This window comes from Chrysemys picta, chromosome 6, assembly GCF_011386835.1.
Source record: "Chrysemys picta bellii isolate R12L10 chromosome 6, ASM1138683v2, whole genome shotgun sequence".
Lineage (NCBI taxonomy): Eukaryota > Metazoa > Chordata > Testudines > Emydidae > Chrysemys > Chrysemys picta.
In genome coordinates, this window is record NC_088796.1 from 92183380 (window position 1) to 92206219 (window position 22840).

General features: G+C 43.1%; 1 protein-coding gene across 4 annotated transcripts in view; it reads left to right on the forward strand.

Moving 5' to 3' along the window:
- The window catches only part of RFX3 (regulatory factor X3), a 218616-nt gene that overhangs the window by 180272 nt on the left and 15504 nt on the right, over nucleotides 1-22840 (forward strand). For all 4 annotated transcript variants that reach the window (XM_042850636.2, XM_065549356.1, XM_008166006.4 and 1 more), the window contains 5 exons: nucleotides 8442-8563; nucleotides 11800-11912; nucleotides 12768-12883; nucleotides 13383-13537; nucleotides 22429-22526. In XM_042850636.2, coding sequence (XP_042706570.1) covers nucleotides 8442-8563; nucleotides 11800-11912; nucleotides 12768-12883; nucleotides 13383-13537; nucleotides 22429-22526 — 604 coding nt within the window. The remainder of the gene's footprint in view (nucleotides 1-8441; nucleotides 8564-11799; nucleotides 11913-12767; nucleotides 12884-13382; nucleotides 13538-22428; nucleotides 22527-22840) is intronic.

A 22840-nucleotide genomic window follows, 5' to 3' on the forward strand; every position in this document is an offset into this window, starting at 1 on the left:
AAGGAAGGAGCCTCTCCACCCCCCCAGGATACTTGAAGGGAACTGGAACAAGCAACAGTAACTACAGGGGGTGTGAGTGATTGCTGGACCCAGGCTAAAAGGAGATTAGCCTGTAAAAGGGAGCATTCTGGAACTGGTGAGGAACTTATCTGTATTTAGTTTGATTAGACATAGATTTGCACATTTTATTTTATTTTACTTGGTGACTTACTTTGTTCTGTCTGTTACTACTTGGAACCACTTAAATCCTACTGTCTGTATTTAATAAAATCACGTTTTATTTAGTAATTTACTCAGAATATGTATTAATAGCTGGGGGAGCAAACAACTGTGCATATCTCTCTATCAGTGTTATAGAGGGTGAACAATTTATGAGTTTACTCTGCATAAGCTTTATGCAGGGTAAAACGGATTTATCTGGGTTTAGACCCCATTGGGAGTTGGGCATCTGAGTGCTAAAGACAAGCACACTTTTGTGAGCTGTTTTCAGGTAAACTTGCAGCTTTGGGGCAAGTGATTCAGACCCTGGGTCTGTGTTGGAGCAGACGGGAGTGTCTGGCTCAACAAGACAGGGTGCTGGAGTCCTGAGCTGACAGGAAAACAGGAGCAGAGGTAGACTTTGCACATCAGGTGGCAGCTCCCATGGGGGTTTCTGTGATCAAACCCGTCACAGTGGGCATAGACGGTCACCCTGATACAAGGGGCAGGACTGTGGAATTATTGCCCGGATCTGAGAGTTGAGACACGGAAGGTGGAGAAAATGGCGGACTGCTACTGGAGAGCCTGTGTGGCCCGGCTCGCCGAGCAGCAATGGGGACTGCTTCAGCTGCTGTGGGGGAGGGCACATGGACCTCATTGGGGGCCAGGCACCTGGGGCTAGAGGCCGGTGCCGGGGCCTAAAAACTGTTTCGCCTGTGGGCAACCGGGACACTATAAATGAGAGTGCCCCTACCGGAATGGAGCAAAGAGGCTCCACCCGGGGAAATGGGGAGCAGCCAGAGTGCTCCCTGTGAAGTCAACAGGGGGGCTCCAAATGTGTTGGGCCTGTGGGGAGCCTGGGCTCAGGAAGAGGGAGTGCCCCTACGGGACTCACAGGGCCCAGGCTAGTCCTGAGGTGGCCAAAGGAAGGCACTGGATGTTCTTCCTGTGCCACAAGGGGAGCCAAGTAAGATGGCCTTCCCCCCAGAGAAGAAGGGAGAGGCCGGAGGATCAGGCTCCGTCTGGGACTGGCCAAAGGGAAGTGGCAGTGTGGACGAAGACCCCTAGAGAGAAAGGGGCTGGGGCAGAGAGGCCCCAGCTAAACCTGAGAACCCACGCGGGAGCAGGACGATCTGTGGTGGGGACCCAGATAGACAGGGGAACCCACAAAGGAACAGGACTGGCTATGGTGGGGAGCCAGACTGTAGAAGAGGGAAGCAGGTTGCTCCTTTTAATAGATAGCTGGGCCCAAAGGAGGTCTCTCTCCTGCCGCAGGTTAAGAGGGAAGCTGGGGAGATAGACACACCTCTCCCCCTCTTCCACCCCTCCCCCGTGGTCTTAAGTGGGAGGGTATGTAGTGGGGCAGCTGCCCCACTCCTGAAGAACAGGGTTAACCCTGGAGAAGGCTGCGGCTGTGAAAGGCTAGGCTGATTGGGGAAGCAGCCACAGCTATAAAAGAGCTGTGAGCCAGGAGCTGGAGGAGTCTCACTCTAGCCCTGGAGTGAGAAGGGCTGGCTGCCCGGGAGCAAGGTACCTGAGGTGGAGCAGTGCTGGGAAAGGGCAAAGGGAGCTGGGGAGCTCCAGCCTGGTAAACCCCCAGGCTGCAGGCCTTGGTGAAAGCCTACAAAAGGTACTGGGGCTGCAGAGGGGCAGCCCGGGGATAGGCAAAGACAGCAGGTCCTAACCCCTTGCCAATGACGAGTGGTCATTACAGACTGCAGTCTGCCCCAGTGAGCGGGGGCTAGATGACTGGCAGTAGCCACTGAGGCAAGGTGGGTTTAGAGGGTTGGGGGTTCCCCTGGGAGGGGAGACCCAGAGTGTGGAGTACTGCTGGGGCGGAACCCTGAGGAAAAGGGCACCGGTGTCCGTGAGGGACACGGGGCCTGAGGTAGGTGAGACATCAGCCAGCAGAGGGCGCTCTGGAGCTGGAAAAGAGCTAATTCCCAGGACAGCCAGCAGGAGGCACTGCACCAGTGAGTCGTCACTTCGCTACAGGAGGTTATAGACACAGCACAGCCAGTTCCAAGTTTCAGCCCTGGAACAAGAGCGTTCTGGGAGATATAGTTCCACAAGGGATGCTAGGAATCACAGGCTGGGCAGCAATGCATGTGCGGAGAGTTGGAAGTGAAGGAAGAAGCCATGATATGGCTATGTCCTATGGCCAGGATTCCCAAGACAGGGTGGAAGAAAGCCCCCTTTCACTGTTCTGTATCAATAAGGGAAGTCTGTTGGATAGACAGAAAGTATCGTATCTTAGAGATGTTATGCAGAAAGAATCTGCAAGACCTAGAGAGAGCCTGGATGTGAAGACCTAGAGAGAGGTCCAAGTCAAAGATGACACCCAGATTATGGGCCTAAGTGGTAGGATAATGGTGTTGTCCACAGTGATCAAGAAAGGAAGTAGCAGGGATGGCTTGTGGGGTGGTGGAGAGCTTGAGCTTTGTTTTAACCATGTTGAGGTTAATGAGCTTGAACTGATGGCTAGACATCAAGAAATCGATATCTGAGAGACAGGCCAAGATTTTAGTTGGCCTTGCCCTTTGGATGGTCATAGGAACTCCTCACAAATGTAGAAAATTGACACTATTAACTGAAGACTTTTCATACTTTTACTATATTTGTAGTTAGCCATGTAAAATTCCTCTGAGATCCAAATACCCTTTCCTCTGAATCAAATCTTTTGAAATATGTAATATCCATAATGTGTCTGTATCCTTTATAGCTCTTCTTTCAGTACTAATAAAGAGGCCTGAGAAAGTGAAAGAAGTCTGAGTAAAATAAATAGTAGGGGAATTTTAGAAAAGAATTATTAGACCTGGAAGGTATATTGTATACACTAGTAATGGGTAAGTATTTTCCGTGTCCATAATTAAAGCTCAAAAGGTAACCTAGACAGGCTAGACACTTTGGAAGGAAATAGGGAAGCCTCTCATCACCCATATTGGTTAGCCTTTATTTTTTGCTACTCATAAAAGACTCAGTACATCTAAGGTTGCCTACCATAATCAGCTCCGGTCTTTACTGAACCTCTGGAGAAAAAATCTTCTCTTTACATTTCTCAGCTGGATCCTGCAAGTTGCTTCTCAGTGCAATTGAGACTGGTCAACTCATGAGATAAGTCACTTTGTCACCATGCCAGAATTCAGAATTTTCCCCAACATATTTCACATAAAGCACATTGGAGCAAATGCTAAAATAATCCTGACTTCAAGCACTAGAGGATTAAGTTGGCTTTTATATTTTTAATTAAGTTCTTTCTAAATCCTAGAAATTCTTAAAGGATTGTTTTTTATGCCCTTTAGGCATTTTGGATTGTATTCCAAAAGCTGAAAAGTTTGTGAAATGACACATTCTGTAGCAACTAGCTAAGCCGTGTTGAAGTATCCGTTTTGGTTTGAAGGAATTTTCCGATAAAACTTGATGTTCTCTCCAGTATTTATACTGGTCATTTATAATTAGAAAAGAATTTCCAAATTCCTCCACTCCAAATTGTAGTTATTGCAGGTGCATCCACCCTAGAATCAGGAACCTATGCAGAAGAGTTCTGTAACCATGACACATGGGGTGAAATCCTGACTCCATTTACGTCAACGAGAGTTTTGCCATAGACTTAAATGGGGCCAGAATTTCACCCTTGGCCTCTATGTGAAGCTAAACGTCCTGGGATAGGGTGGCCATGTATGTGCTTTCAGAGACCTGATATCCCAAAGGTGATCATGCTTTAAGTGAACAAACAGGCCACTCTGATCTACATCAACAAAAATGGAGGGAGAAGGTTTCTTCTCCTGTGAAAGTGGAACTGGGCAGTTAGGCCCTTCGCCTAGACTTCACCGGCGCGACTTGGCACCCGAGGCCATGTCGACATCGACGGCACTGCCTTGGCAGCACGGCCAGTGGCCAGCTCAGTGGCATTATTGGAGCATGTGGGGAGTGCCGGTCATAGCGTTGACCCCTGCATACCGTTCATCTGCCGCCGCCTTGGAACAACAGCTGGTGGCACTGACAGCACCAGGCTCGGAGGTCAAGGCACGCTTGGAGGTCAAGCTAGAGGAGACTGCACTCACCCCTAAGCTTCCCTCCCCCACGGGGAAAGATGCCTTCCCTGGCAGTATAGTCATCATCTTCATCTGCAGACGAGGCGGTTGCGGGACCCTCGAGGGCCAGCCTGCCAGATGATTTTAAAGAACACCAGGCCCTGCTTCAAAGGGTGTCTGAGAACTTTTGGCCTTCCACCCTCTGTTCCAAGGCAGGTCGGTCTTCACTTATGACATGACGGCCCAGTTCTTGAAAGATCTGGAGTGTCTATACCTTCATGTCCAGGACCCTGTTCCTCCCTGCAATTTGAATCTCGTGCTGTCGAGGCTCATGAGGCCTCCCTTCAAACCTCTGGCTTCCTGCTCTCCTCTCCTTCTCTCCTAGAAGGTTTTGTTCCTTGTGGCAGTTAAGTCTGCCTGCAAGGTATCTGAGATCAGGGCACTTACTTCAGAACCGCCCTATACCATATTCTACAAAGATAAGGTCCAGTTGTGGCCCTGCCCAAGGTAGTTTCCCAGTTTCATACCAGCCAGGACATAGACTTACTGGTCTTCTTTCCAAAGCCCCATAAATCCGAAGAAGAATGCAGGTTACACACCGTGGATGTCAGGAGGGTGCTGGCCTTCTATATTGACAGGACAAGGCCATTTCGCGCAAGTCAATGCAGCTGTTTGTTGCGGTGGCAGACAGGATGAAAGGTCCCCCAGTGTCTGCCCAGTATTTCATCCTGGATCACAGCCTGCATCTGATACTGCTATGAGCTGGCAAATGTGCCTCCACTGGCGATAGTCAAGGCGCACTCATGGCTCAGGTGCCGATCCAAGAGATTTGTAGAGCTGATACCTGGTTGTCTGTCTGTCCACATATTCACGTCCCCCTATGTGCTTACTCAGCAGGCCTGGGACGATGCTGGCTTCAGCAGAGCAGTGCTGCAAGACTATGAGCCCACCTCCATTGGCACTGCTTGTGAATCACCTAGAATGGAATCGACATGAGCAAGCACTCGAAGAAAAAAAAAACGGTTGCCTACCTTTTCGTAACTGTTGTTCTTTTAGATGTTTTCCTCATGTCCATTCAATTACCCACCCTCCTGCCCCTCTGTCGGAGTTGCCGGCAAGAAGGAACTGAGAGAGCGTAGGGTCGGCAGCGCCTGATATACCGACACAGGGGTGCGGCACTCAAAGGGGTGCCACTGCTGACCCTCTGGTTACCGCTAAGGCAAAAATCTCCGACAGCGCACGTGGGCATGCGTACACCTACAATGGAATGGTCATGAGCAACACATCTCAAAGAACAACAGTTACAAAAAGGTAGGTAACCGTTTTTTCCTCAAATGAAGCACACCCAGGCTGGAATTCTGTTGTTCTACACAGGGAAAATTCAGACCACAGTGGAAGTTAACACCTTTCCCATTCATAGATTCATAGATTCTAGGACTGGAAGGGACCTCAAGAGGTCAACGAGTCCAGTCCCCTGCCCTCATGGTAGGACCAAATACTGTCTAGACCATCCCTGATAGACATTTATCTAACCTCCTCTTAAATATCTCCGGAGATGGAGATTCCACAACCTCCCTAGGCAATTTATTCCAGTGTTTAACCACCCTGATAGTTAGGAACTTTTTCCTAATGTCCAACCTAAACGTCCCTTGCTGCAGTTTAAGCCCATTGCTTCTTGTTCTATCCTTAGAGGCTAATGAGAAAAAGTTTTCTCCCTCCTCCTTATGACACCCTTTTAGATACCTGAAAACTGCTATCATGTCCCCCCTCAGTCTTCTCTTTTCCAAACTAAACAAACCCAATTCTTTCAGCCTTCCTTCATAGGTCATGTTCTCTAGACCTTTAATCGTTCTTGTTGCTCTTCTCTGGACTCTCTCCAATTTCTCCACATCTTTCTTGAATGCGGTGCCCAGAACTGGACACAATACTCCAGTTGATTACATTCCGTGGAGGACATTCAGGTTTACCTTGTTTCCGTTTCCCTCTAGTTGCAAAACTTCCGACTAAGCTCAACAAAGACAAAATGTCCATATAAATCCAAACAGATTTGGTTGAGTTACAAACTGTTCAAAATCACCATTTCCCATCTGTGTTTTTCTCACAACAGCTTGTTCCTTGCTTGGAGTAAAAATCCTGAACATCCCAACACTGTGTGCACTGCCTTACTTCATTATGCCACAAATAGTGCACTTCTTGATAGGACACAGTCAACACAGATCCTCCCCCTGCAAACCAGGAGACTCTGAATTGAAGTCTCACTTCTTTTACTGACTAGTGTTAATAGTTCTGTGTCCTTTGCAACCCTTATTCTTGAGCAAGGCCTTCTACCCCATTGTGGAGTTATACAGGCTGGAAATATAACCCAACTCTCAGCTGTTTAGCCAGGCTACTTTAGAAGGAATCTGTCAAATCTAAACACTCAACTATACAGTGTTTCAAATGGACCTACTGATGAATTTGTAATCCACTATTTGAGTTTGTTACCTATCTTCTAGTGGCTGGTGCACAATGGAGAACAATCTATTTCTGCTGCCAGCTACTATAGTTAATCCTTTCACTTTAGTGGCATAGGTGCCATAGTGTTGAATATCCAGAAGTCAAATCCTGCTGATGACAGGGAGGTTATTACATTTGCACATAACAGAATTCATTTGCTTTTTTAAAAAATCCTAGCAAATTACATACCATTCTTTCAATGTAGTTTTTTTGTATGATTTCAAAGGCCTGAACATTAGGAAATGCAAAAATTAAGATTGTCCATGCAATGATAATTCTACCTCCTTGTTTGTATACATTATGATATAGGCTTTAATTACAGGATCACATACTATTTTTTTTTCCCACAGACTCTGCCTCATTCAATGAACAAGATGGTTCGTGTTCAGAGAATGAATCTAGAGTGTGCAGTGAATGAGGCTGTTGTTTGTAGGAACCGCTGCTTTATTTGTTGCAGAAGTTGGAAGGTGTGTGGTGAATGAGACAGGATTGCCGGAAGAGAAAGGATTGTCTCATAGCTAAGGGAGTTAAATGCCATCCTGGAGAATTGGATTCTATCTCAGACTCTGCCCTAGAGTTCCTATGTGATGCGCAGCAACTACCTTAAACCATACTTTTCACATATGACCATTAATTGTGTGTTCCTCATATTCAGGTTGCTCAGTTTTAGACACCTGGAGCCTGTTTTCAGAAGAGCTGAGTGCTCACATTTGCAGTTGTATTCACCCAGAGCATTTGAGGCTCAGTCTCTCTTGCAGAAAGGTTGTATGGTCTGAAGGAATGAGCTGAGCATAGGGTTGGGCATCAGTAAATTCCTGAGTTTGAATCCTGGCTCTTCCACTGATTTACTGTGGAGCATGTCACTTTGTGTTTCTATTTCTCTATCTGTAAGATGCTTACTCAGCTACTTCATGGGGTGTTTAAATGATTAATTAGTTAATATCTGCACAGTCCTTTAAATATAAAAATGCTAAGGACTCTGAAAAATCAGGCCTAAGGTGTCTCAGTTTAGGCAACCGATCATTAAGGTACCCAGAATTAGTTGATATTTTTGTATGTACTGTAATTGTAGCCGTGTCAGTCACAGGATATTCATTAAGTTCAGAATATACCTGAAGAAGAGTTTTGTGTGGCTCAAAAACTTGTGTCTCTCACCAGCAGATATTACCTCACCCAATAAAAGATATTACGTCACCCACCTTGATATTTTGACCTTAATCTCCCTGCCTCGGTCTCTGTCTGAGAAAGCCCTCACTCTTTAATGTATGTTAGGCCCAGATCGTATAGTGATGAGCCATAGAAAAGTTAATGAGGCAAGTATTAATTCCATATTCATTGCAGGGTTTGTATATGGTACAGTAAATAAGGTAAGGGGACCACATATTGAATGATAAGTATTGAGAAATATTGAACAACTTCCTTGTTCAGTGAACACAGTTCAGCTAGACCAACTAGCTGGCCAGTCGGAACATAGTTTTAGTGAATCAGTGTCCCCAGCCAGATTTAAATTTGAATTAATTCCTGAGAGGAAGAGAGCAACTACAGAATCTAGCTGAAAAGAACTTTTATATATTGAGATTTTTGTGAGATAGAGAAATCCTATTGAAGGATAGAGCAACTGAAGTGGACAGAATCATACCGTGTAACAGTGGACTTTTGAGGAGTTGAATAAAAGGGATAATTTTGTCTAATTTTGTGTCCAATATTTTTTAGGTACAAGCCTATGCAGAAAGTGGATGGAGTTGCAGATGGTTTCACAGGAAGTGGTCAGCAGACAGGCACATCTGTTGAACAAACTGTAATTGCCCAAAGTCAACATCATCAACAGTTTTTGGGTATGTGAGGGTACATTATACTGGTGTACAAATAAAAATCATGAATCACCATGAATGCCAAGTCATACCATTACCACAATTCTCTCTAGACTTAGGGTGTCCCATTAAACCTGTCATTCATATTGTAGTGCCCATCTTTAAAAAAAAGGGAAGAAGGAGGATCCGGGGAACTACAGGCCAGTCAGCCTCACCTCAGTCCCTGGAAAAATCATGGAGCACGTCCTCAAGGAATCAATTATGAAACACTTAGAGGAGAGGAAAGTGATCAGGAGCAGTCAGCATGGATTCACCAAGGGGAAGTCGTGCCTGACTAACCTAATTGCCTTCTATGATGAGATAACTGGCTCTGTGGATGAGGGGAAAGCAGTGGATGTGTTATTTCTTGACTTTAGCAAAGCTTTTGATACGGTCTCCCACAGTATTCTTGCCAGCAAGTTAAAGAAGTATGGGCTGGATGAATGGACTGTAAGGTGGATAGAAAGCTGGCTAGAACGTCGTGCTCAATGGGTAGTGATCAATGGCTCCATGTCTAGTTGGCAGCCGGTTTCAAGCGGAGTGCCCCAAGGGTCGGTCTTGGGGCCGGTTTTGTTTAATATCTTTATTAATGATCTGGAGGATGGTGTGGACTGCACTCTCAGCAAGTTTGCAGATGACACTAAACTAGGAGGAGTGGTAGATACACTAGAGGGTAGGGATCGGATGCAGAGGGACCTAGACAAATTAGAGGATTGGGCCAAAAAAAACCTGATGAGGTTCAACAAGGACAAGTGCAGAGTCCTGCACTTAGGACGGAAGAATCCCGTGCACTGCTACAGACTAGGGACCGAGTGGCTAGGTAGCAGTTCTGCAGAAAAGGACCTAGGGGTCACAGTGGACGAGAAGCTGGATATGAATCAACAGTGTGCTCTTGTTGCCAAGAAGGCTAATAGCATTTTGGGCTGTATAAGTAGGGGCATTGCCAGTAGATCGAGGAACGTGATCGTTCCCCTTTATTTGACATTGGTGAGGCCTCATCTGGAGTACTGTGTCCAGTTTTGGGCCCCACACTACAAGAAGGATGTGGAAAAATTGGAAAGAGTCCAGCGGAGGGCAACAAAAATGATTAGGGGTCTGGAGCACATGACTTATGAGGAGAGGCTGAGGGAACTGGGATTGTTTAGTCTCCAGAAGAGAAGAATGAGGGGGGATTTGATAGCAACCTTCAACTACCTGAAGGGGGGTTCCAAAGAGGATGGAGTTCGGCTGTTCTCAGTGGTGGCAGATGACCGAACAAGGAGCAATGGTCTCAAGTTGCAGAGGGGGGAGGTCTAGGTTGGATATTAGGAAACACTATTTTACTAGGAGGGTGGTGAAGCACTGGAATGCGTTACCTAGGGAGGTGGTGGAGTCTCCTTCCTTGGAGGTTTTTAAGGCCCGGCTTGACAAAGCCCTGGCTGGGATGATTTAGTTGGGAATTGGTCCTGCTTTGAGCAGGGGGTTGGACTAGATGACCTCCTGAGGTCCCTTCCAATCCTGATATTCTATGATTCTATATTCGGGCACCCAGAAGCTAAGTTCCCACTAAGCTGCACGGCTGCCGTTTAAGCCCCGCGCAGAGGCTCGGGGCTGCAGCGGGGAGAGGCGCCTCTCCCCCACCACGGACCTGCTCCAGACTTGCTGTGGCCGGGGGAGAGGCGCTCCGGCCCCAACCCAGCCCCGGCACGGACCTGCCATGGTCAGGGGAGAGGTGCCTTTCCCACCCCCTCAGCCCAGGTGCTGCTGCGGGGAACGAGAGTTGGGGGGATTCTTCTCTCCCCGACGTAGCCCCCAGGCAGCCTGCATCCCAAACCCCTCATCCCCAGCCCCACCCCGGAGCCCTCACCCCTCCACCCCGCGCCCCAATCCTCTGCCCCAGCACTGAGCCCCCCTCCCACACGCCGAACCCCTCGGCCCCACCCCCACCACGTGAATTTTGTTATGTGCACCAATATGGAGGTGATGGTGCACATAACAATATTCATTCCACATATGCGTGGGAAAAATTAGAGGGAACACTGCCCAGAAGTTATATACAGAAACTATATGCTAAATCTTGAAGCTTATGCAACATTTCACATACCTCATGTATGTATAGAAGAAAAGTTGTGCAAAATCTATATTTGCACTATACTTGTAAACATATACTGCAACACAATTTACTGTATATATTGTGTGCCAAATTGACAAAGTCAGACTTAAAACTGATGCCTTAATATTTGTGCTCACACCCATTGTATGCTTCACTCCTGAATGTGTGTGTAAAATGGGGTTACATTCAAGCTTTGCAATTGCAATGTAGCCATTACTATTTGGAAAAATGGCCATATATGCTATATTTTTAAATTATATAATCTATACTATTGTTGACTGAAAGGACCAAAATTTGAAAACTTGTGGTCCAAGGTCTACATGCACAAAAATGTGTAATTTGTGCATATATCAGTTCATGAAGCATTTACCATAGGTGAACATATAAATCAGACATATGCACACAGCAGTGGTAATTTAATAACTATTTGCATATATAACCACCTGATTTGAACATGCCATTACATAATTGCACACTTAGTGTTAGGCTCATAAACTGGAATTTTTAAAAGCACTCATCATTGGCCTAACTTGGCTCCCATTGACTTCAGTGGTAGCATATTTAGGCCAGTGGTAAGTGTTTTTGAAACTTCCACCCATAACTGGTCACACACTTGTGTTTTTTTTTTTTTATGCAATATACTGAAAGTACACATTAGGTATGCATTAAAGTCCATTAAATTCCAAATATAAATACTGAATACTCTGACAAATGTGCTACTGAATGTACTAAAACTGCTCAATAGTGCTAAATAAAACCTAGTCAATGTGAATATGCTATAAACTCGCATATTGTACTTTATTCTGTGATTTACTGAAAATATCTTGTAGACTGAATACCTTAGTGCTTGCCTTTGATGTGCAGACATGTAGGATATACATAACTTCATTTTAGCATGTTATATATCCTACAGTATAATATATCTTCTACTTAAAAAAAAATAGTTTATGTAAAATTTTGTGTTGATAATTTTTTATTGCTAGTTATAAAAATAAGGAAGTCTTTGTTCTTCGGGTACTATGACCTTTTACAATTTATTTCTTTGTATCGTGCTTAAATGTTTTCCTAATTAAACTGTAATTGGCACCATCCACAATAGCTTTCTTCCATTATGTTGTCATGGAAACAGATGCATCTCGAGTACTTCCAGAGTTTGGAGAAGTTGAAATATCTTCTTTGCCAGATGGTACTACGTTTGAGGATATCAAATCACTGCAGAGTCTTTATAGAGAGCACTGTGAGGTAAGAAGGATGTATTTCATATACACTGTTTTACCTTTGATTCTTTCACTAGAAGTCAAACACTCTCAATGCAATATGACAATACAAAACATATTATAGATAGCCTGAGAGTGTCTAACTTGTCTAAAAAGCAGTTTGTTTATTCAGTTCTAACGGAAATTTTACAATAAAATTTTTCTGGAGTCTCTCGTTTTGTAAGAAGAGCCTATATTAGTATATTTTATAGAATATTGAGAATGAAAATTAGTGTCAGTTTTTAAAAAGTTTGTTCTTGACCTTTTTTCGATTAGAGAAATTAGATTTCAGATTTTGCATACAATATTTTGGTTTTGCTGTGGGAGTAGAAATCTAATTAAATTAATCATTTCTATTTTTTACATTAAGAAACAAATTTTTTTTTTCAAGTATTACAAAAACAAGATTCCTGAGATGAGTGCTTTAAGCCACATTTCATCTGGAATATTTCTGTGGCTATTACAACTATTTCAAATAATGATGTGAAATGGAAAAGATATATGAATCTTCAGTGCAGAAGTAGTCGTGGCAAATTTACCTTGTCTCCCTTGATTTTTTAGCTATTTTAAAAGTTTTGCTTATGTGAATTAATCAAATATGTTTGTTTAGGGTAGACCTTCTCTTTTTTTGCCTCATATTCACTTATACTTCGATTAGTGTATCTCTCTGCACATACTGGATATATAATCTGATCATTGGTTAGATTAGAAACATGCATTTCACCACTATTCCTCCTAATGAGGCAAAATATAGCCAGTATATATATGTTGTCATAACATACCCTGCTAATGAAAATTTAGGTAGAAGACTACCTGCACTTGCTTTATTATTTTTTTTCAGGCAATATTGGATGTTGTAGTGAATCTTCAATTTAGCCTGATAGAAAAATTGTGGCAAACGTTCTGGCGCTATTCTCCCTCCACTCAAGCTGATGGCACTGCTATTAGTGAACCAAGGTCAGTAAATGTCTCTTTTATTGGTTATCATCATCATCTAATTGCAGATGTCAAATCAAAAAGTAGTATAGTTTTAGATACTAACTGGAAACCTAACATGCTATCATTAATTTACCAGGTTAAATTAATACTGTCTAAAATGTTTGTCCACGCTAACTAGTGTTTACCACAAATTACTTTTTTGAAATGATTGTATATGTATGTCTACCATTTTGTTTGATTTGGATGACTACGGTAGAGGTATCTTTTCATAACGTTGTATTCAATCTTTTTGAGATAAAAGGACCATTCTTATCATACCTCTGCATAAGTTATGTGCTGTAGCAGAAATTTGAAGGCCATTTTTCAATCTCATGTGACACAAGGTGCAGCAGTGCTGTTGGGTGTGGTTCAGACATCTATAATGTTTTATTAAATAAAATATTTTAAAGTCCATTGTTTTTCTATCTTCATGTATTTGCATTTTCATTTATTCATTTGATACATTTGTTCACACCAGCAATCTGAGTGAAATAGAAAGTCGACTTCCGAAAGCAAAGCTGATTACTCTGTGCAAAAATGAGACTATTCTGAAATGGATGTGTAACTGTGACCATGTGATGTACCAGGCTTTGGTGGAGATTCTCATTCCTGACGTCCTTAGACCTATTCCTAGTAAGTTGAACACAGATGACGTCTTGTAAGGATTTTTTTTTGTCTGGTGATCTTATGCCTACAATACCTCCCAGGAAACCTTTGGGAGTGATTTTGAAGGCTACAGGAGTAGTATATGTGGTCACTCTTAGTTTTATAGCGTAGAAAGGTAGTAGTAGGTGTATGCATTGTATTTAAAGAAAAAGGGATTGGTGATTTCACCACATTTATCAGAGGATAGAAACAGGCTTCCAGAAGTTTTCCGGATTCCTTTTTCTAAAAAAATATGCTTTTGTCATTGTATATTATTTATTTTGTTATACTTTAGTATCAAAAACGTTGTTCCTTTGTACTCTAGTCTACATGATAGACTCCAACACACTATGGGTCTGAGCCAAAGTCCACTGATATCAGTCAGTCTTTCCAGTTACTTCAGTAGGCTTTGGGTTGGGCTTTATATTAGCCTTTGAATAGCTAATAAAAATTATGTATATGCTGTATGCTTTCGTTTCTGGACAACTAAACAGTTGTTGATCAGAGGGTTACTAAAGTCAGTAGGTTATGAATTTTACTATTAAAATAGTGTAATGCAAAGTCAAACATTTTTAGCCTTATTTGTTTTTCCAGGCTATCACATTTTTTGTTCTGTGTCCGACATGATAGACTCAGTGACTGATTGTGGTATAATACCTTGGCCAGCCAACCATTATCAAATTGTTTTACTCAGGAGTTCAGTTTTCTTTACAAAGCTAAAATTATTGGAAAAGATAATTGCTCAGGCAGTGCATTTTATGACTGCTTTTGACAGAAAACTAATTCACCTTGGTTTTCAGCAAAGTTGAATTCCTTTATAAAGTATGCATTATGTCATGCTAAATGTTATGAATATATTTTCCATTAACAATAATAATTAATGATACTGTACAGATAAAATCCATATAGCTACATATGCATTGTGTTCGCTTCATGAACCAAACAATAGTCATTTCATAGTTAAATTGGATTAATATTTAAAGGAGATGGTGCCTCCAGATAGCCTTGTAACTAACAAAGCTATTTTCTGCTAGTGTCAATACAACTGCTACTAATGATTCCAGTTACAGACAGGTCAGAAAAAAATTACACCTACACCTTTGTAAGAACATGCTAGTGACCGTCACTTATTAATGAAACCGAATGGAACTTTACTATATACAGTACAGTACATTACTTGTGGTACAAGAAATGTTAACTTTGTGAATCTAAAAGTCCAAATGCCAACTATATACTAAGACAATTTTTTCCCTAAGTTTTATAGTTTTATAGTTAAAAAGGCAAAGAGTAAAATATTGGTGGATTGCAGTTGTATTTTACCCTTTTATTAATGAAGTAGAAAAGAGAAGAAGAAATGTTGAATGATTATCCTTTTTAAATACAGAGATTAAATAAGCAACCTTCGTCTACAAACTTAAACTAATTGGCTTTGACCTATGTTTATGGTAGAGTTTATTTTTCTGTTTAATGTGAATAGGTGGAATCTTATTTTCAAGAGAATTCAGTCCAGCTCAAACAAATATAAAAAAAAAATTTCAATTAAAGTTCATAAATTGAATTGAGGTTTGAATGAAGGAGAAAAGAGCTATTAAAATAGTCTTCCATTCCATCCACACAAAGTAGTTTCTGATTTTAAAAAATATTTTGCATAAGTGAAGTTATCATGGAATATTTTAACGTGTGTGTGTGTGTGTATATATGCTTTATGTACCAGATCCTGCTTTTTTCCCTTGCCTTTCACTTGCTTCCTCTGCATTGACTGGTAGTCCCCAGAGAAGTTTTGTAAATTAGCTTATTAGCTATGATATCTTCCTGCCTACTCTCAATTTACTTCATGAGCTAGATGGAGCAGTGTCAGCGCAGGATTTCAAAAAATTCTTCATTGATGGAGCATATATGTCCAGTGCTGATACGTGCATATGTCTGGGTCCTCTTCATTCTGTTTGTCATTACTGACAAAGGATTTCCATTAGGAATGAAATGCGGTAATGGATGAACATACCATTAGTTAGATTTGGATGCTTATATATGCTGTATGTGGGATTCCTGTTGTTTGGATGATGCTTGATAGAAATATCTTATAATCCAAGGACCATCTACTACCAACAAGCCTCTTTCTATCTTTTATGGTATCCTGGTGGGTTCCCATCCATACCCTCATCTCTTCAAATATTTTTAGAGGGCAGATGTTTGATCCACTTCCTTTTTTTGGATCTTCAGGAGTAGTTACCTAGCCTGTTTCTCCCATCCTGATCTTTTGCAGGAGTGAAGGCACACAAGTAGGCCCACTTCCCCTAAATTCCCCATCCACCCCTACCATTCTGCATTAGTGAGAGTTAAAACACCCCTTGCCCTTTTACTGTGACCCTTTAATTCAACGACTAAAAGGTACTGTTCTGTCACAAAGTACATTTAGCTCAAGAAAAAACCCTAAATTTAATCCAGATTTAGTCCTTTAGCACAGTGCACTCTGGAATGTGTCTCAATATACATATAAAATGCCAACGCAAAAACAGCAGTAGTGGGAGCAGCAGTAGTTTATTACCTGCTTCAGAGGTTGAGGAAATGTCTTCCACTCACCACAATTGGCTAAATACAGGATTCAGGGAAATTTGGGTTTATGTGGCTGGCCCCATAAGAACAGAGATGGGTGAAGCTGACTTGCTAATGGGCCCTCTGGAAAAAGCATCATTCAAGAGTAGGAGTGGAAGCTGAGAGCAAAAAGGGGTAGTGATTGTCTCAACAGGTACAAGTTCTTCTTTGAGTGCCGGTCCCTATATGAATTCCAAACATGGGTGCGCATGCGCGCCATACACCAGAGCTGGAAAAGTAGTAGTAGCGTCCGTTGACCTGCATGTGTGTTGTGCATTGTCCACGTGCTCGCATCCGAGGTCATCAGAGGATCTGCAGGTCAACACTGCTCCAGTTGCTAGCTTTGCTAAAAGAACTGCTTGTCCATTTTTTCAGTGTATATAGTGTATAGTAGCTTGTAAGACTCATAATTAGTTAGGATCCCTGTTGGACTTGTTCCGCCGTCGGGGAGATATTCCTCCTCCCCCCCATCGGCTTCTAGGGATTGTGCCCTGGCAAGCCAACTTCAAAAGCCATGCTTCATTCCCACACTCCGTTTCTGTGAGTGACGAGCACCAACTGTGCCTTTACTGCCTTGGCGAATCCCACATCGTCACCGGCTGTTCCTTCTGCTGATCGTTCCTGCTCCAAAATCGAGAAGCTAAAGGACTTTGCCTCTGTACGTTTCTAATGGAGGAGGCTGTGCGCCCACGTGTGCAGTCTGATTCGAAACTGGCAGATCCACCAGAATGGTATCTGTCACCTCTGGTGAGTGCCCCTCTGTCTTGCTCCTGTGCAACAGAGCCATCAGTATTGCCACAGAAGCCCCACCTTGAGCAGAAGAAGCATGGACATGGGCGTAAGGGCAGCTTCCCGAAGGGGACTGCCCTGAAACACAGCATTGCCTCCCTGAGCCAGGTCAGGTGAAGAGTTGTGCGTCGACCCGGCTGCTCCAGCTCCCAAGAAGCCCTGGAAGGAGCATAAGGCAAAGCTCCGTCCACTCTTGAGGACCTTCCCTTTGGCAACCAAAAGCTCTTTAGTAACTAGATGGATGAATCCCTCCACACTCTCAATGATTCCCATGCCACTATGTGGTCACTCACCATTTACACGTAGGCCCCAACCTGCAGGCAGCAGAGGTTGTCCTTTCGCCCTGCCCCCACACCTCCTTCTAACCCTAATTCCAACAACAACAGGCGTCGTCCCAACATCATCAGTGCTATCAGCAACCACGTTACTCCACTGCTACCACTTCTGCCCCCTCAACCTTCCCACAACATCAATCAAAACACCCTTTTGACTCCGCCATCAAGACCTCTGAACCTCCTCCTACCCTTCTCACGGTGCCCCATGTCATCTTTGGGGGCTGTCTTGCCTGTTTGCCCACAACTGGGGCAAGATCACCACAGACCGCTCGATACTTGACATCATTCATCAGAGTTACTCTATAGAATTCCTCATTCCCCCCCTCGTAGCACACTCCTGGAGATCCCTCCCACTGAGATCTCCTCTGAGAGGAAGCAGGCACCCTTCTCCGAAAGGGCGCCATGGAGCGCATTCCCCTCCATTACTAGGGCTGCAGCTTTAATTCCCTGTATTTCCTTATTCTGAAAAAAACAGGCAGCTGCTGCCACATTCTGGACCTCCAATTACTCAACAGTTCATACGAAAATTCAAGTTCTGGATGGTCACACTTTCCCTCCTTATCCCTTCCCTCCCTCACGGAGCCTGGTTTGCGGCTCTCAATATGAAAAATGCATATTTCCACATCAACAGTCACCTGGCTCATTGGAAACTTCTCCGTTTTATGGTTGCTCATTCCCATTATCAGTTTTGTGTACTCCTCTTCGGCATTGCCACTGCTCCTTGTGTATTCGCAAAAGTCTTCGCCGTCATTACAGCCCACATGCAATGCCTCGGCCACTCCATGTTTCCCTATCTTGATGACTGTTCCTCATTGTGACATCATGCAACCACCTCCTTTCAGCTATTCAGACCCTTTGCAATCTCCTCGCCAACATGAGCATTTGTATAACAAAAGCCAGTCCTCATCGCTACCCAATGGATCACTCCTGGACTCTCTCGTGAGCTGAGCTTTCCTCCCAGCAGACCCGTTTGCCATTCTCACCTCTCACATCACAACATTATGCCACAAACCGCGCACCTGTATCCACCAATGTTTTTCCCTCCTTGGCCACATGGCGGCCTGCACCTCCATAACACCCCATGCCTGCCTCCATATACGCTGCCTTCAATTGTGGCTCAGATTGATCTACAAATCACTGACAGACTGCTTGAACAAATCTGTCCTGCTCCCCTGGTTTGTCCTAGGCCTTGGCTACACTTACCCGCAAGTTGGACGGCTGGAAATCGAACTTCTGGGTTCGACTTATCGCGTCTAGTCTGGACGCGATAAGTCGAACCCGGAAGTGCTCGCCGTCGACTGCGGTACTCCAGCTCGCCGAGAGGAGTACCGCGGAGTCGACGGGGGAGCCTGCCTGCCGAGTGTGGACCAAGGTAAGTTTGAACTAATTCGAACTAAGGTACTTCGAACTTCAGCTACGTTATTCACGTAGCTGAAGTTGCGTACCTTAGTTCGAATTAGGGGGGGTAGTGTAGACCAAGCCCTAGACTCCTTCATGTGGTGGACCAACCTGTCAAAGGCTTGGTTGGCACCCTGTTTACACCTCCCACTCCCTGCACCACTCTCACCACAGACGCCTCCCTCACTGGTTGGGGCGCCCACCTGTCTAGTCACATGGCCCAGGGCCTTTGGACTCCGAGAGAGGCCAAGATGCACATCATCATCCTGGAATTGAGAGTTGCCTGTCGGGCATTCCTCCCTCTCATAAGATCACATCACAGTCAACTGCTGTCCCACAACATGGCAACAGTTGTATATATCAACAAGGAAGGCGGTGCCAGGTCACGCTATGTGCAGAGGCCATCCAACTCTGGAAAGGGTGCATCAAGCACGATGTGATGCTACAAGCCGTGTATCTTCTGAGTGTCAGCAACTCCCTAGCGAACACGCTCAGCAGGTTTTTCTATGCAAACCATGAGTGGGAACTACGTGATCCCACATGATGCTCTGTCTTCTGCTGGTGGGGCGGGCACCCTGTGCTGGGAACTTTTTGTGACCACTGAGAACTGCAAACTCCTCCTCTTCTGCTCTAGATGGGCATTGGGGCCGGACTCACAGGGCGATGCCCTTCTCTGGCCCTATACCAACAAAGTCCGCCTTGCCTTTCCCCTACTCCCGCAAGTCTTGCACAAGATTCAGTGGGATCAAGTGAAGGTCATACTGATAGTCCCCTTTTGGCCTTGTCAATACTGGTTCATGGACCTCCTCCATCTCCCTGCTTGTCGTCCCCCTACCCCCGATCTGCCTCCACACCCACCCAGATCTTCTTACACAGGCGCAGGGATGCCACCCCAACAGGTGTTTGCTCCACTTCACAGCCTGGTATTTGGATGGGGCTCACGAGTAAACAGAGCATGCTCCACCCTGGTGCATGACATCCTCACGCACAGCAGGAGGCCATCTATTAGAGCCTGCTATCAGGCAAAATGGAAGCATTTCACCACTTGGGCATACCACCACCATTACCCACTTGACTCCATATCCATTCCTATCCTCCTGGGCTACCTCCTTCAACTTAAACTGTAGGCCCTCGCCCACTCCTCCCTCAGAGTCCACCTGGTGGCTCTCAGAGCCTTCCTCCCTCCATTAGACAGTTCCTCCATCTTTACTCACCCAACCACCGTTTGCTTCCTCAATGGCTTGCTCAATGCCTTTCAACAAGTACAAAAACCTACCCTGTCTTGGGACCTGAATATCTCTCTCTGCTCTCTCTAAAGCGCCTTTTGAAGCCCTCGCAACCTGCTTTGTTGCCCACCCTTTCCATGAAGATGATCTTCTTGGTGCCGTCACCTTAGCGATTCTGGTACTCTTATAGAAGATGAGCACTTTTAGTTCTGAGGTTAGCATCAGCTGGCACGACACTAATGAAACAAAAGGCACTACTCACAATGCCATTTTCTGCAAAACCTTTTATTACTGACAACAGCACTTCACAGGCTGTAACAAATCAAAAGCAGCTCAGGTCACTTTCATGTTAACTGCATGCAAGTTCACCTTGTCACTCTCTAGATTAGTTTTCTTGTGTGATAGCCAAATCAGCACCAAGAATGTCTAAAGAAATGCCGTTTTAAGGTCTTTTGTAGTTACAAGGCACATGAACAATCACTGCTTCAAAGAAAAATAAGAGATTTTAATTTCCTCTCTAGAATAGGGCTTAAGAAGTAAAGGCCGGCACACATTTAGGTAGCATGCATTCGCTTGATTGAAACAAAGAGGGCACAGAATTTGTTTTGGGTTTACATTGTTTTGGGTTGACGATGACACTTCTCCCTCTGAGGTCTTTAGAAATTCACGGTTAATATATACAATTTTTATATTAAATAATCTATTTTATATACATAAAAGAAACTTTCTGCTTTGGAAGTTAGCATGTCTCTTACTATCATCTATTCCTCTTTTTCTTTGCAACAAAAGACAACATTTATTCGATCAAGGTGTTGTTCATTTCCTTTTTAATCACACTTATTTTGAAAGTAGATTAGAGATACTTTGCTCTGAAAGATGAGTATATGAAAGAGATGTTTTACTATATCTGTTGTACAGTGTTTGTCCATGAAAAGACTAATTTTGCCTTAGATAACTAATATTATTAACTCAGTAGTTACAGCTCAAGGAACACTGTATTAAAGAAAGTCTATAAAACCATTGGTCACATGAATTAATGCACAAGTAATTAATAAGTGTACAGAAATAAATTTGCATAGCACCAAAAGTATGCTAGGTATTTGACAGACCAGAAAAAATAAGTCTTTTTTGTGTCCTTGAAAACTCATGAAAAAGCCTGTTCTCATAAGACTTCCAGCCCAATTTTGCAACATCACAAGGCTCAGACCTTACCAGGTTCACCTATCGCTAATTCCCACTGCATAGTTGAAAACAATATAATATGCTAGGAAGACAAATAACTTTAACTTTTTTTGGTCGATCTAACTAACTTTGATTCCTTTAAAAAATACACAGTTTAACAAAGGGAATCATTAGTTACTTTAATTGTAAGTGGATATTTCTCAAAGAATATGACTTTTCTTTATAACTAATTCTTACTCTACCAGAGAGATATGATTTTATAAATAGACCCAATCAATACTCAATTACAGACATTTGCATTGTTTCCTTTTCGTCATTCAAAATCTTTTAAAGACAATTGAGTTTCCCCCTTTCAAGGTTTCTTTACACCATTATTACAACTGCGTTATTCATCATGAGTCTTTTGAAACCTATAGTTTTCCTTTCTCTTTTATGTGACACTGTTTTGGTAGATATATATTACACTTGAGAGAGCAAGTGAGAGGTAAGGAAAAGTGAGGTTTTATTTACTGTGGAGGAGTTCCTGTTTTCTTTTCCAAGTGTAGCTCCCTCAGCACATATTTCCCTTCCATCCCCCTTCATGAACTAGAACTTTTTCTCACTTGAGAAATGCAGGTTAGTGTCCATCTCTTCCTTTATAGAAGGGAATATGATGTCACAGGCTCATCGACAGGTCTATAAAATTTCTCTCGAACCACCTGTGTGGACCACTCATCAGTGCTGAGGGAGCTGTACTGGGAAAGGGAAACAGAGGCTTCTCCACGGTAAGAATAACCCCACTTTCTATCAGTTATGTGTATTGTTATATTTTGCTGATTGATACTTTTAGCACTGCACTAACGTATTTTATTCTTTAAAACTGGAATAAGCAGTATGTTGGTGATGGTGCAGCACAATTTGGGCTAACTTGAGGAAATTGTACTTTTGTAATAATCACAATTTTCAACAGCCTCTCTGTACCGGAGAAGAAAAAGCACTTAGTTGCACTGGAAGTTGCAAATTAATGATGTAAAGAGAATCCTGCTTGTTTCAGTAGATACAAAACAGTTGTTACAGTTATTGATGTTCCTCTACAGAAATACCTGAAACAGTACTCTCCACTGGTGTTTTGTTGCTTTGGCCATAGACATTTGAAAGCTTCTTAGATAAAGAGGTCAGTTCTGCTCGCAAAAGCTGAAAATAAAATAATTTTTACATATTATATATGTGAATGAAGAATTTTGAACCTAGACTGGATAAGCCTCTGAGTATGTAAAAACAGCAGATCTCATCAGTATAGAATATTAAAATATAGAGGACATGAAGGTTTCAGTACAGGCACTTCTTTTTCATTTGGTTTTTATTCTTTAATGTTTAGGTGCCTTGACCCAAGCCATTCGCAATTTTGCAAAAAGCCTTGAAGGTTGGCTTTCCAATGCCATGAACAATATTCCACAGAGAATGATACAAACCAAGGTAAAATTAAGTAATCATTTAGTTTGGAATGAAAGTTGCATTATTCAACAGTGAGCCTGAATGACATTAATGACTATAGTAAAAATAGTAGCATTTTGACAACTACAACAAATGCTGTTATGTTTATGTTTTGTTTGCTGAAATTCTTTAAAACATATGAGAAAACATTATTTGATTTGTAATTTTAAATGCTGTGATTCACACGTAAGATGGCTCACACAAAATGAATATATAATTAAAATGTAATATAAAAGAATCATCAAGGGACAAGTTGATCCAAAAATAATGTAAGTACAACATGATTTGAGAAAATG